This window comes from Pseudochaenichthys georgianus, chromosome 9 (genome assembly GCF_902827115.2).
Source record: "Pseudochaenichthys georgianus chromosome 9, fPseGeo1.2, whole genome shotgun sequence".
NCBI lineage: Eukaryota > Metazoa > Chordata > Actinopteri > Perciformes > Channichthyidae > Pseudochaenichthys > Pseudochaenichthys georgianus.
This window is the reverse complement of record NC_047511.1, coordinates 6659125-6675248: the sequence shown is the minus strand read 5'-3', so window position 1 is coordinate 6675248 and position 16124 is coordinate 6659125. Positions and strand designations below refer to the sequence as shown.

Genomic DNA, 16124 nt, shown 5'->3' with positions numbered 1-16124 from the left:
ATACCCTGACAATATTTGCGTAAACAAAAAAAAAATGGTCTTCAATTTAAAATAAATATGTTATTCAAACACCAATAGCCTACTACAGACAAACATAACTATGAAAATAATAAAAAATGGTAGGATTATTTTATGGGAATATAGCCATTATAGCAATCGCTTAATCATTAGTTTTACTGTTTTGCCTGGTGGGCTGAAGATGATCTTTTAATTGGATCCTACACTTTATATACACAGTCTGATCATAAACAGCACCTGAAGGCAGCGCAGCGTGCTGACGTCATACCTACGTGTCCCTGCTACAGCTCAGCAGAAGACACCAGCCTCCATCAGTACTCCAGTCATCGGTGCATCTATGTCGGCAGTCCACGGCGGGGAGCACAGACCCCGCGGTGAACACTCTCGAGGCCCCGGAGGACTCGTGCTGCTGGCCCTGGCTCCTGAATAGTTTTGCTTTCACAGTTGTTGGTATTTTTTCGTTTTTTCGAGTCTTCTCCTGCCTCGCTAGGGGATGTATGGGGAATGATCCACGCAGACCGTCCTCCTCCGCCTCCTCGGTAGCTCCGTGTCCCGGCTCAGGCCCCGGAGCTCTGCCGGGGATGAGGACCCTGCTCCCCCGGGCTGCGGTGCTCGCGGCCCTGCTGGCGCTCAGTTCCTGCCTGACAGGTAAAAGCTGCAGTGGGCCTCAGCACTGCCGAACCGCCCTCTCTGTGCTCGGAAACCCTTGCTCACATGACATCTGATATTGTTGCTGTGGACACCTTCAGCAGTTCATGATCACCCCTCACTCACACTCTAGAACAGGGGTATTCAACTAAAATTCAACGAGTTCCAGTTAGAGAAAATCTCCCCATGCAAAGGTCCGGAACATCAAAATGTCTAAGTTGCTTTATGAATTAGTGTGATATATATCGAAGTAGCTGTAGCTTTATCAACGTCTGCATGTAATCAACAACTGACTGCCAATCAAATAAAGAAAGTACAATTCAAAAACAACAATATTTATTGTCTATTAACATTGAACTATACAGATATACAGTAAATACTGTGGATATGTGTAATGTTCCTCTCGGGCTGCATTTAAAAATAAAATAGAGAAAATAAATAAAATAGCTTTTGAAAATATGTGCATCTTAAAAGTGCTTAATTTTAGATAAATAAAATAAAGTGTAGCAGCAGCTTGAGTTTCCATTTTTCTCTGTTAACCGTTTCACATCAGGACTTAACAGTTTCAGACGATTATAGAACAATATCAGTCTTTACACATCATAACAAGTGAACAGTTTTAAAGTTTCTCTTTCTTTCCCTCTTATATTGCAGTCCCTCACTCACTTTGTTTTAATTCAGTGTGAGAATTGAGCTGGAGCTTGTCCTGCCAGGAGTTTAGATCTGGGCTGAAATGGTGTCAGGGCCATTCTCATACACATGCAGGTGCTCATTGGTTAGCCTCGGTGAGCCTGCCCTGGAACCATATTTAGTTGTAATGTTGATCCTGGTGGACTGATCATATTGGGCTCTGAGACTGCTTATTTTTTGTGACCTCAGTTCTGACTTGAGAGGGAATGTTTGGTCAAACACTTTATGTTTTGTCTCAAATGCGGCTTTCACACCAGCGCTTTCCCCTTTCTAGCTTCGAGCGGGAGCTTTTCTGGTTCAGCTCCGGTTTCCCTTTTCTGCTCCCGCTCTGTTCACACCGCCCAGAGCTGCCGCTGCTGCGTCATGACGTCACCGTTTACGTGCCTGCTTCATAAAATCCAAACCGCGCGGAAATCCCTCACAACTTCCGGCGCAGACTGAAAACTCGTCTCGTTCGACTCCACCTCGAGCGATATAATTACTAACAAAGAACTGCTAACAGAGCATTTATATACAAATAAAGGACTGGCTTATCTATAGCCAGTTGAGTAGCACTTGAAATGTTTGGCTCTACCCTGATGTACTTATATGATTCTGTTTTCTTCAAGGTTGTGTCTTCCTGGTCGAATGTACTTATTGTAAGTCGCTTTGGATAAAAGCGTCAGCTAAATGCAATGTAATGTAATGTAAAATCGACAACAACAACAATGGCCGATTGTATTGAAGCACTGTTCGCTTTGGTTATCCTCTTACGAAACGAAATGGAAGGCATCGGACGACTTTACAAGGGACGACTCTACTTGGAACTTTACAAACATCACATGCGAAATGCAAGACTTCTTTGTGGTCTTCAGCATACTTCAACCCGCCTCAACGTAAGAGAGACGTAAGCGACGCCGCCTCTTAGCTCCGAAGCTCTTGCCTCTAGACCGACAATTTTTTGGAGCTGGAAGTGAACCGGATTCCGGAGCTAAAAGGCGCCGCCTCTGCGGTGTGAACAGGAAAAAACGGTACTTTTCAGGCTCCAACTCCGAGCCGGAGCTGAAAACGCGTTGGTGTGAAAGGGGCAATAGTGGCGTTTTGGCACTTTTAATGAGCGCCACGGTCTCTGAACAAATGAGACCCACTGGCTCTGTTCTCCCAGTGGGCAGGATGAACATGAATGAGTCCACTCAGGGTGAAAAGCTCTGTTCTCACTGTCCACTTTCCTCTTCTTGGAGAGCGCCATGTGTAATGTGTCTCTCTCTGTCTGCCGCTAACTCGCCTGTTCACTCTCCTCTCCGCTTCTCTCCCTGGATCGCTAATTATTCTCTTCACTCACTTTCCTCTCTGCCGCTCTCTCGTCTCTTCTTCTGTGTTTCTCTCCCTGTATCGCTCACTCGTCTCTTTCGCCCCCTGTCGGCGGCGGTTAAAATAGAATTGCCCCGTCAAAATTGAAATCCCCTATCAATCTATTGATTATAGGTCCGGGTCCGTATAGGTCGGCATCCGGACCGCAGTCCGCCTGTTGCCGACCCCTGGTCTAGGGTCTCTAGCCTGTTGTCTATATGTTCTCAGAGGGTCTGCAGTGTATCTGCACAAACATTTGTTTAACTCTTTTGTTATGAATATTATAATTGTTGAACATTTTGGTAAAAAGTACCCTTTTTGCCATATTTATATTTGATGTTGTGTGATTGATATAAGGCTTGTTTCTTGATAAATTCAGAAAATGTCAGAATATAGTAAGAAATGTCAAATGGAACTTCAAAAAGCCCAAGGTGATATATTCAAGCGGCTTGTGTGGTTTGACACTGTGTTTGCTGAAGGACCGGGGCTAATATGAAAGAGAGTACGTCATAAGACAGTTGAAATGATTTGGGGGATGAAAGCAGAAGTCTTAGGGTGTGACGGTGGGCATGCTGAGGTGTCAGAGCCTCAGTAACCATAGAGACGTGGGTGCTGTGCTCTGGTTGTCCTCAGAAACACATTCCTGCTGCCAGAGCTGAAGAGCTCTTACTGACCGGGTGATCATATGATGTCACACAGTTTATTCTGAGGCTCACATTCCCATCTTGATAGTGCTTGACATCAGGACACTGTGATGCAAACTGTTTTACAACACATGACGGTGATCAGAACAGAATCCAGACCATCATGTCACACTTCCGTACTTTCCTCCACTGAAACAGGGATGACATTATTTAATGCAGATCATTAAGGCCAGTTCCTGAAATGCAATGTCCCGTTCCACTTAAAATAAATGGATGAAAAGTCCATTAAATTGACTGGATGTCATTCCAAAACAATAAGTGCAATAGATAATCAGTGAAATATTGAAGGTGTGTAATAAACCCAACTGATCTAATTTCACATCCAAATATTGTAGTGATATATGAGTAACGGCCCGTCTGCCCATTCACTTTGAATGGGGTGACGTCACACTTCGCCGAACTGCATTGTGGGAGCGTCACTTTGCTTTGCTCGCGTTGCTCGCTTCAAAAGTTGAGCAATGTTCAACTTTTCAAGCTTCGACGGAAGCGTCAGCCAATCAAATATTATGCCAGTAAGCTCTAGCCAATCAAACCGCGTGCTTGTGTGTCCGGGGGGTGGGAGATTCATATGATTGGTTGTTGGTCGAGCTTCAGACACGCCCGCCGGCAAGCTTCAATGCACGCCTCCGTGTGGACGCTGCGTTAAAGAGGTGAAATAATTATGATATTTCGGGTTTTTCTCACTCTGAAGATTGCTGATTGAAGGTAATGTTAAAATTTAAAAAGATTTTCATCATTAAAAAAAGTATTAAGTTTGTGTAGAAATATATATATTAGTGCTGTCAAAATTATCGCGTTAACGGCGGTAATTAATTGTTTGAATTAATTGCGTTAAAATATTTAACGCATTTAACGCATGTGCAGAATGGCCCGCCCCATACGTGCCACCAGTGGCAGCCAGGGGCGGACTGGCCATCGGGAATACCGGGAGTTTCCCCGGTGGGCCGGTGCTGTGTGTGGGCCTAAATCCTACCGGCCCACATTTGTAAGTGTTCCGGCCCAGCCCAGCCCAGTGGGGTGTGGCCAGGGTTGGGTTGTAACGGAATACATGTAACGGCGTTACGTAATCAGAATACAAAAATCAAGTAACTGTATTCAGCTCGTGTTACATTTGAAAAACGAGTAATCTGATTACAGTTACTTTCGTAAACCTGAAGTGAATACATTTTGGATTACTTATTGGAATTATTGGTGGAAAGATTTCCTCACAACATGTAATATTCATTACTAAAGGTACCGCCTTGTCTGGTTTCTTGCTCAAGGGCACCACGGCAGGGCAGGAGGTGAACTGGGACCTCTCCAAGTAGAAGTCCACACTCCAAATAGGTCTGGTCGGGGACTTGAACCGGCGACCCTACGGCTCACAGTCCAAGCCCCTACTGACTGCCATAGATTTAGTCCCTAATTTTGCTCTCAAGATGGACCAGATTGATGCATTTAACTTCGACATTTAAAAAAAAATCTTCCCGGGGGAGCTTGCCCCCGGACCCCCCTAGAAGAGGTGAGGTCCATCACCTGCCCACACCCCCTGTTAAATTGTCTCACCCACATTGAGGATGCTTCGTACGTCGCCCATGTTTTATTCCATGTGTCAAGTCAGGCAAATTGGGTCAAAATGTTATTGCATCAATGATCTGTTAACATTAAAATCACTAAATATATGCCGTAACTATTTTTGCTCTAGGCAACTCAAGGGCTCAGGTAATGTGATTACTCTATGAATAATTGTCCAAAATAACATTAAAGGCATAGGGTTTTTTGTTAAGTAACATACTTTCGTCGCCGGCCGGCCGATACATGCCGCGCATTAAGTGGGCCTGTCTGTCCATTAATCCCCGGGCCACTTTTTCCCCCCAGTCCGCCCCTGGTGGCAGCGCCAGGGTATGGTTGGGGTAGGCTACACCTATACCAAGAAATGGCTTAGCCTCACCATGAAAAATGATGTTAAAGTAAGCTAAATAAAGTCCGCCAACTCGCGCGGAGTAAATTGCACAGACAGCAGTTAGTAAGATTGATTTCAGTAGCCACGGTTTTGAAAACTTTTGTCACGTAGTGATCGTCTTCTCAATAGAACATCTTTGATAACGGCGTGGTGTTGTTGCAGGAAGTCCCGACGGAGAATACTTTTGCTGTAGTACAGGGGTGCACATAACTGGTAAGCAGGTTATGTGCGTAATCTGAAATGCGTACCGTCACTTGTGTCACAAAGCGCATTTGCGTACCGACGTACTTGTGAAGCTTTTCCAGAAGGCGGTTAGATCACCGGACGACAGTCGGTCTCCGTGTGCACAGACAGTTGGCAAATTACGCCAACCGGCTGCGGAGGGAGACTTCCTCTCTTCCCCCCCCCTTCACTGGAGAACTGCGCTAAAACAGCTGATCACAACGTTCACACTCTGTGGTCCCGAAGTACTCCACATTTTATTATCTTTGCTTTTTATCTTTGCCTTTTAAATGAGTGTTTCTAGATATCATTTTATAATATGTTTCTTAATGTCTTTCATTTTTGTAAAGCACTTTGAATTGCCTTGTGTTGAAAGGTGCTTTAATATAAACTTGCCTTGTGCTGTTTCTGTGATGTCTCCCAGTGCTACGGTTCAGTTTCTTGAAAAGTCATTGTGGATTTCTCCACAGGATCTCACCTGTGCCCTCGGAGTTTAGACTGTGCCCGGGCAGGACGTGGCTTCTGCCCCCCGGGCGGCTCCCACTGCGGGCCCTGCCTGCGCCCCCTACTGGAGAACGCCCACGGCCGCTGTGTGGTCCAGAGGAGGCACGCTGCTCACACCACTAAAGGTATGTGGTAGCACAAAAAGCCTTACTTACTCAGCATAGTGTCAATTCCTGAACAACAAAGTGCAAACATATTTAACATCAAATGTAAGCACTGCATCAGAAAAAGTCATTGTACCCTGTCTCTATCTCTTACTTAGAAGATTAGAGCCTCCTGCCTGGTTTACATCATTGCATTTTAAAACAAGCGCACTAACCACTGAGCCACAGCCATTGTGAACATGTACAGGAAGTTGAATTGGATTGGATCTTTTGGCTGTCAATGTGTAAGATCAGTGGAGCTCCCGTTATATTAGTACAAGTGTATCATATTAAGCAACAGCACCATGGAGATAAAGAGAACAAGTATGTATGTAAGTAGAAAATATTAATGGGATCAGTCATATATATTAGTGGTGCACGATAATTATCGGCCCTGTGAAGGAAATATTAATATTCTGTGCATGGGAAAATGTTAGTGTTTCCCTATGTGTCTGCCTGCAACTTAGAGCAGGGCACAGGTCAAAGGTCCTGCCTTCCTGTGGGGGAAGTGTGGCCAACTGCGCAGATGACTTTAACAGACTTTCTTTGTCTCTGAAGATCTTTTATTAATTATGATAGAAAGGGCGCGAACAGAGGCTCCTCCTAGATTCTCTGGGTAGAATTGCCTGTGTTTTCTGTGTATTTCTCAGTGTTGACTTGGAATTCACATGATGCGAGTTGTGTGAATATCTTGTGAATGCTCTCGGCCGTTGGATCTCTCAATAAATCCCAGTGTTTGACATTCAGAATTCCTGCTCCCCCCGTGTCTCTCTGAGTCCTGATTTCCATTGCAACAGAAGTTTCTCTTACAGGCCCGATAATTATCGGTCCGATATTAGGAATGATGACGTCATCCCTATAAACCCGATAAAAGTATTAATAGCCCCGATAATATACAATATATTTTTTGGGTAAAAAAATCCTGCGGTGTGGGTGGATTGGGATGAGGGGCGCTTGTTTTTCACTCGGCTCCTCCCGTTTTGCCAGTACTGTGGTATAGTGGTTTAGGAAGAGAGGAGTTCTTCACAAATCCAGCGCTCCCTAACTCATGCCTGGCTGTGACGTAAGTGGTGTGCGGCCGTGAAGCCAGGACAGCAAACAAACATGTCGTCGATAGTATGGGACTATTTCAAAGTTTCAGAGTTAGATAGTTCGCTTGCTATTTGTATTAACAGATGCGTTGCAGAAGTTCCACGAGGAGGGAAGAAGGCAACGAGCTATAATACTTCCAACCTGATTAGTCACCTGAAACATCACCATCGCTACGATGGTGTGTTCAAAGCGTACGAAGACGCCTGCGCTGCTAAACTAGCGGCAAATCCAAAGCCAGCTGCAAAGGCACCGGGGCTTTTACCTATCGACGAGGCTTTTGAAAAAGGCAAGAACTTTATTTGGGGAAATAAATATGGTCACTTTGAAGAGTCAAAACTGTTCTTGGCTTTGTTTTGTTCATAGTAGTAATGCTCATGTCATTTGCTCACTACTAGTCTCTTTTTTACCACCAGGTGTGCAAAAACTACAGGTACATTTAGTATGTATATATATTATATTATTATCGGGTATCGGTATCGGTCTTGAGAAGCATGAAGTTATCGGTATCGGTTTCAAAAAAACCAATATCGTGCATCCCTAATATATATAGCTGCTTTCTCCAGAGCACAAGAGTGAGTCTTTGGAGACAAAATGACTGATGAGATAAAGCTGGAAACAGTACAACCCGTCGGCATATCCCTATTTGGTAGATGATACATGATGATACACCCTTTGTCTATGACCCGAACTGATTCAAATAAGACAACATGAAAATAATCCAAACATAATTCAATAGCTATGGCTTGATGTCAAACCTCAAAACGTTTTGTTGTATCTTATGTATTTGTACTTAACAAAGCATAAACACTCAGATGAATCAGATATATTGTAAGATTCATAATCTTTTTTTATTATTTGATCACATAGTAAAATAATAATAATACATTTTATTTAAGGCGCCTTTCAGGACACCCAAGGACACCATACAATTTGTTAAATATTCAAAGAGGTACAAGCAACAGAACATGATAAAAACACAAACAAACCATCATGGAGAAGACAATGTGGACACACATGATTGGGAAAAGGTATTCAGGGGAAACGATGATAGTACAGTGAGTAGGCTGATCTGAACAGGTGGGTTTTTAGCATGGTTTTGAGGAGGGACGTGAATGTGGCGATTGTGTCAGACTGTCTGATGAGTGGGGGGAGAGAATTCCATAGTTTGGGAGCAGTGCAGCTAAAAGCCTGAGCCCCCATCGTGACTAGGCGTGGGGTGGGGACGGTTAGCAGGCCAGCAGAGGAGGAGCGGAGGGAGCGAGAGGGGGTGTAGGAGGTCAGCTAGATAGGTGGGGGCCAGGTTGTGGAGGGCTTTGAATGTGAGCAGGAGGTTTTTGAAGTCTATCCGGTATTTTACTGGTAGCTAATGCAGATGGATGAGGATAGGGGTGATGTGGTCGGAGGATTTGGTGCGCGTGATGATCCGGGCAGCAGAGTTCTGAATGATTTGAAGTTTATTAAGGACTTTGATGGGAAGACCTTTGAGCATGGTATTACAATAGTCAATACGGGATGTGCCGAATGCATGAACCAGGACTTCAGTGCTGGGTTGAGACAGGGATGGGCGGAGTCTGGAGATGTTTTTTATGTGGGGTGCAAATGAGAGGGAGATGTCCAGAATGACACCAAGGCTCTTGACCTGGGTAGAATATGGAACAGGGAAACCATCTAATTAGGTCTGGGGCAGAGGGGGGTGGAGCTTTGGAGAGGGTGGATTTGGAGCCAACGAGCAGGGCCTCCGTTTTGCTCCCGTTGAGCTTGAGGAAGTTACGGCTCATCCAGCTCCTGATGTCCTCGAGGCAGGTGCTGAGAGAGGTGGGGGAGGGCAGTGTTGGGTTTGGTGGATGTGTAGACCTGTGTGTCGTCAGCATAACAGTTAAATTGGACCTCATGGTGACGGAGGATGGTGCCAAGGGGGAGAAGGTAAATGATGAAGAGGAGTGGACCCAAAACTGACCCCTGGGGGACACCATGTGAAACAGTGGAGCAGCTGGACTTGTGGTTATTGAGTTGTATACTGTTTTCTGTCTGTAAGGTAGGATGTAGAGCTAAGAGTAAATCGTCCCATTCTCATGAACAGGATATCTTAGCAACACCTTAAGGGGGTGGTCCACTTATACTTTAGCATGAACTGATTGTATTTTGAGGTTGAAATATCACGGTGAGCTAATGTCTGCCCATTCATGTGATATCTCTGTAACGCCTTTACATTTAGCATAAGGGTTCACTTTGACTCAAGGATGAACTCAATAGATGAGGTCAAAGATCAAGTTCACTGTGACCTTACACAACTCATATACATATGCAATATGTTCATCTTCAATTTCACAGAAATGTCTAATAGGATAAATGATGAACTGACATTTTGGATAGCCTTGTATTGGAACTGCAGCTTTTTCTCGCAGTATTGCATTGCAGTTGGTATTAGTAATAAAACGCATATCATATTGGCATGAGGATTACATATTTTCGAAAGATACATAACCCTTGCTTAAAAGCACAGTTCCATTAACACTGATGAATACTTATTTGTGGACCATCAGTGAACCAAGCTGACAAAGTATCACCCCACTGTTCTGTATGTATTGGAGCTTCTGAAGGTTCCCGCTAGGAGTCCCGATGAGGAGAGCGTTGCAGTAGTCGAGCCTTGAGGAGACAAAGGCATGGACCAGTTGTTCAGCATCTGACAGGGAGAGTGTGGGACGGAGTTTTGCATTGTTCCTGAGGTGGTAGAAGGAGGAGGTTCTGCACAGGTGTTTGATGTGGGTGTCAAAGGTTAGATGTCTGTCAAATCGTACACCCAGGTTGGTAACTGATGTGGAGCGGGGTCTGATTTGGCCAGAAAAGGTGATGTGGGTTATGGGGGAGACTGGACCTGGTTTGGTGTGACAACTAAAATAGCCTCGGTTTTGGTGCTATTTAGCTGCAGGAAGTTCTGTTGCATCGAAGCCTTTATCTCCTCAAGGCAGGTGTTAAAGGATGTTGATGGGAACGGTGATGATGAGGACTGTGAGGATGCATCACACCGTGAAACTTTATTTGATCATTTCAGTAAAAAGGTAACGTTCATATTTCTCCTTTTGATTATTATAGTGATCATCGTTCAAAACAAAGCACTCTAGCAAGTGTCCACATAAGTTGTACAATGCTGAATAAGCACCTTAGCGTTCATGATACGCATTTCTCGGTCATGATCGGTTGTTTCCGTGAATGACTGAATGTTGTGCCGTGGTAAATGTTGCAGCAAGGCATTGTGGGACAGCATGTTCTCCTTTCCTTCCCTAAATGAAGGTCCAGTGTTTCCTAAGCTAAAGGAGGTTATAGAGGAAGTATTGAAGCTCCTTTCCTATCAGCACTAGAACAGAAAGGCTGTTGGACCCCTGACCCCACTGTACAGGGGACTGTAGACGTGCACAGCCATGCTCTTTGGTCCTACTCCACTCTGCCAGCCCTCTCTAGCTGTTCGTCCTTCATTGTATTCTTTTCACTCCTCTCGAAGGGTCAGGTTTGAAATGTTTTCTAAATCACAGATAAGGAACTCGGATATTCACAAAGTATTCATACCCCTTCACTTTGTGTCATATGCTGCAGCCATATGCTCAAATCAAAATCATTATGACAGAATAACTTCTACCATTTTATTTATTTATTGATCCTCAAAAAGACGCTTTACACCTTGATTTGATTGATTTGACATCATGTGGGAAGACACACACCTGTAGGTCTCCCAGCTACCCAGACATATTAAAGCAAAACTCAAGGCAGGATGTCAAAGGAAGTGCCTGCAGAGCTGAAAGATGAAGCACATAGACCAAGTGTTCCCTGGGTAACCATGGGTAACACGGAAGATGTTTCTGGAAAGAGATGTTGCTCTTCAATCTGTTATTTGAAGGTGGAGGCAGAAATCTAAGAGACAGTCTGGTTCCTCCCCCCCCCTCTCCCCCCTGTAGCTGGGCCCATGCTTTTCCTTCATGATTCTGAGCTGCTTCCACCCACACAGTAGGACACAGAGCCCTCCACGTGCACACATAACATACACACACAGAACACAACACATCTATGTATCCACTCACACCAAATGGAACTATAATTATAAAATGCATTGATGGAAAGGATTTGACACATTTTGCCCATCATCCAGCCCTCTACTCACAACAAACCCTTCCGCCTCCAGCCCCTCACATACCTCCCCCAGCTTCACCTGCAGACCATGCTGTACTATATCTCTGTTCTTCCAGGACACACATATGGCAAACTAAGCCTTCGTGCCTATGGGACTTCTTCCCAAACATAACGGCCCGTCCACACAGCGGCGTGCGTTGACGCTTCACCATTCACTTTGAATGGGGCGACATCACTTTTGGCCGAACTGCATTGTGGGAAGCGACGCTCAAAAGTTGAGCAATGTTCAACTTTTGAAGCCTCGGCAGAAGCGTCGGCCAATCGAAAGTTAGACATTGTGTTGGATTGAGAGGCCTCTAGCAGTAAGGATGCACATAGCAACAAACTGAACTACGACTTGACTTTAGAATGATGGCTTTATTGAGGACATCTTCCTTTTATCTTATAATGTTATAACTTTATTATTATTATCTTTCCAATCCGGCACAAAGGCCACGTGCATGCCCCTAAAACTGACTGGTGCCAAGGTGTGCTCTGATTTAATAGACCGATAAAAGTAGACCGATTCAGGCAGGCCTTGCATAGCCGCACACCATTTATTTTGAGATACTCTTTGACAGTTTTGACAGTAAAGTGTTGAATTGATGTGCTATATTAATTGTGTGCGTTCACAGACCTGTAAACCTGTGTCTTGACTTGCAGGATGCTTATGAAGAGAGCAGAAAGAATAGTTACCACTGGTCCTCCATGATGTTATACAGTCACAGTCCTGCTGGTCAAGGTGGTTAAAAGGCTATTCACGTGCATGGGCTTTGTTCGATCAGCTGTGTTTCTTGATGAGCTCATGATGTTTTCAGAAAGAAGAGGTTAAATTATTTTACATGTGATGTTCAGTTTAATCGTCACTGGGTTCCACACAAACAACCTACATACAAAATATTATTCTCTATATTTGTATCAAAACAAAAAAAGAGGTAGGAGAAGACAGCCTGTGTAAACCAGTTTTCTAATGTCCTCTAATCAAAAGATATTTAGAGATTAAAGATTGTATTTATTTTCATTGCATTTGATATTAAGGTTATTCAAAAGTAAAGTAATCAGGTTACATTGCTTTAATATTGTGATACTCAGATTTGGTTACCTGAGGTTACCAGAAGTGTTCTGGGAAGAGGTACGAGAGATTTGACTGGGCCCAGTATTTTCTGATGGGTCCGCTAATGAACATGAGCTAACATTTGTAGACCTCAGCCTGCTCTACGCCAAAACCTGTATCGCATTGTTTTGGAACAAGGCTCACAGCTCAAACATCACTCATTGGTTGCGACCAATGCTGTCAGGCCTCCCATTGGAGGAGATATCCTACTGTACATATTAAGAGCCATAAAGACAGCGTTCGAGAACATATGGAGGCCATTCATTGATTATGTCAAGGATCTGGGTGTATCCAATGGTCAAGAGAATGTGCCGGTTTCATTGTTTGTTTTCTCTTTTCTGCATAATGTTTGCAAATGATTACCTTGTATTATACAGATGAAGCGTGTTTGTTATTTCTCTTATCTTTGTATTGTTGTATTGAAAATCCAAATATATAATTGTTCATGGCGTCTAATTGTAGTTTTCTGTTCCTCCAGGTAAGGTGAGCACCTATCCTGAGCTGGATGAGGAGATCAACTTCCTGTCTGCCATCATCAGTGAACAGAGAACTCTGTCCAGGCTGCCAGGTACTGAACCCCCCGTTCCTATTCAGCTCTACAGAACATCCATGCTGACATAATGACTCCAAACCCTTCATTCCTTCTCTCAGCTCCAACCTCCCAAGTTGCCTCTGAACCGTCACCCGGCGCCCCCCCCCTCACAGCATCCACCACAGAGCAGCCCAGGAGCCAGAGTGTCCTGCCCACCAGTGCGGCGCCAACCTTCTCTATCTCCAAAACCACCTCCAGCACAAACCACACCACTGCTCTGCTCAGCGATCCCATCATCCTCCCGTACCCCCCCCATGACCAGGTCTTCATCAGTAAGTCTGTTCTGTACTTTAGCCATGACAAAGCTTTCTTTTGGAGTTCTACCTCTTGAGCTTGATGTAGAAACTGTAATTGTGACCTGAGTGCTGTGAGATTTGGTTTAATTACTATATATTCTCAGGTTAAAACGGTGGGTTACGTATGTTATATCTCATTCAGGCTCCGCCCTCTACTGGACTCTATGGGTACTACCTCTCAACCATACTATGCGAGCATTCATCAACTGAGATATCTATTACCGTAGCCGGCCCCCGGGGCGGGCCTACCTGAATGTGTGCACAAGCCCACCGTATATAAGGCGGCCACGCCTCCTGTTCCTGTCATCCTACACTTCTCTTCAGCGAGCAGCATAGGACGGACAGGGCCCCGAGTAGAGGGCTCCGCCTGTGCTTATATACCAAGGGTTACAATACGTAACCTACCGTTATATCTCACACAGGCTCCGCCCTCTACTCGATTCTATGGGTACAGTGGGTGAAGCTCTGATGCCTAAACGCCCTGTCGTCCAACAACATGGAGTCACCACACTCCCCCTGACCGGCTTTTGGCACTATGTCCAGATACCTGCTGACCCTCAGCCCCCCCCCCCCCCTCACCAGTCCTGTGCTGCCTCAATGTGAAGCTGACCATTGAGCGGCCCGACCAAGCAAGGAGGCAGAACGTCCAAAATACAACCCGGTGTGGGCATTTATTACTCACGGGCACATGACACAGCTTCAATCTGCTGTTCACGTGAGCACAGTCACCGGCCACAAGGGTCTCACACACCAAACAAAACAGGAGACACAGAGCCTAAATATTACATTATTAAATTACATTACATTGCATTTAGCTGACGCGACTTACAATAAGTACATTCGACCAGGAAGACACAACCTTGAAATACCCACACTAATTTACCCAACAAGACACAGGTGAGGGGGGAGGAGACAACACAGGGCACCAGGTGCACACAATCAACAACAATGAAGCTACACAACCCGTAACAGGGCCCAGAGATCGCCTCCGTGACACTCCTCAAGCACAGACGATGAGAAGGAGCCAGACATGTCCAAGAGATAAAACCTTATGAAGGGGCCTGGCGTGGACCAAGACGCCGCCGTACATATGTCCTCCACACTCACTCCGTTAAATAAGGCTGTTGACACAGCCACAGCCCGTGTAGAGTGTGCACGGACCCCCGTGGGGCAGGCTCTCCCCGCCTGTCCGTAGGCATGTGAGATGCACTCGCAGAGCCATCCTGCCAGGCGTTTCTTGGACAGAGCTTTACCGGCTACGCCGCCCCCAAAGCACACAAACAGTTGTTCAGTGTGCCTAGTGGCAGCCATGCGCTCCACAAAACATGCTAGCACACGCAGCGGGCAGAGGAGGTGCAATTTAGTCTCCCTGGCCCCACTATGGGGGGGAAGATTAAAGCCCCCTAACTGAATTCGCCCCACTACGATCAACAAGCAGCTTGGGTGCACACTCTCTTGGCTGAAGTCAAGGCAAGTAGCAACGATGTCTTCCATGACAGTGCTTTCAGGGAGGAGAGCTCCAAATGGTTCTGTGACCAGAGCCTCGAGCACCAACGGCAGGTCCCTCTGCGGGGCGGAGGCGTGCACTACTGGGCGCTGTCTCCTGACCCCCTGCAAACACTGCGACATAAGCGGCTGACTGAAGGCTGACCTGCCGCCAAATCCCTCATGGCAGGACGAGATGGCTGCTGCATACACGTTAATTGTGGAATGAGCCAGCCCCCTGTCCACCAGTATCTGTAAGTAGGTAAGAATAGAGCCCAGCGTACAAGATAGGGGCTCTAGACTCCCCTCCTCACACCATCGCTGGAATCCCAGCCACTCACAGGCTGTGGTGGATCCAGCTGTAGCTGCCTGGATAGACTGAATAACACTGTCAGACAATCCACCCTGTCTCAGCCTGTCCCTCTCAGGAGCCAAGCCTGGAGAGGACGGCCCAGAGTGGGTAACGCCCCGATTGCACCTGCCTCTTGAGACATCGCCCCCCAGAACTGGGGAACCGCCCAGGGCTGGCCCACCTTCATCTGTGCCATCTCTGAGTACCACGGCGCCACTAGGATGACTGACAGACATTCTCGCCTCACTCTCCCCAGGAGCGGGAGAATGAGACGCAGCGGTGGAAAGGCGTAGAGCAGCTTCCTTGGCCATGGCTCGTGTGCAAACGCATCCACCCCCAAGGTGGATTGTCCTGCCGAGCCAGGGAGAACCACCATTCGCCTGGCAGGGGCCCGCCTCTTGACATGAGGCCGGCCGCCCTGTTCTCCAGTCCCGGAATGTGGGGGGGCCTTCAACCACAGAGCTGACACCGCCCTGCCTGTGGATTCAAGCCACTGTGGTGCGTGTGTCGCTCCTCACCAGCACATAGTTGCCCTGTAGTAAGGGTTTGCAGTGCTGGAGGAGCGGTACTACTGCCCGTAGCTCTAGAGCAGGGGTATTCAACTCAAATTCAACGAGCCATGTGTCATTATTTGTGTCTCTCTGTCTGCCGCTAACACGCCTGTTCACTCTCCTCTCCGCTTCTTTCCCTGTATCGCTAATTATTCTCTTCACTCACTCTCCTCTCCGCTTCTCTCTGCCGTTCTCTCATCTCTTCTTCTGTGTTTCTCTCCCTGTATCGCTCACTCGTCTCTTTCGCCCCCTGTCGGCAGCGGTTAAAATAGAATTGCCCC

At 46.1% G+C, this 16124-nt stretch overlaps 1 protein-coding gene across 1 annotated transcript in view; it reads left to right on the top strand.

The window, feature by feature from the left end:
- Positions 1-243: 243 nt before the first annotated feature.
- LOC117452417 (neural proliferation differentiation and control protein 1-like) overlaps positions 244-16124 on the top strand; it is a 33557-nt gene continuing 17676 nt past the window's right edge. The window contains 4 exon segments of the mRNA XM_034091034.2: positions 244-666; positions 6024-6182; positions 13046-13135; positions 13219-13431. Coding sequence (XP_033946925.1) covers positions 516-666; positions 6024-6182; positions 13046-13135; positions 13219-13431 — 613 coding nt within the window. The 5' untranslated portion in view covers positions 244-515.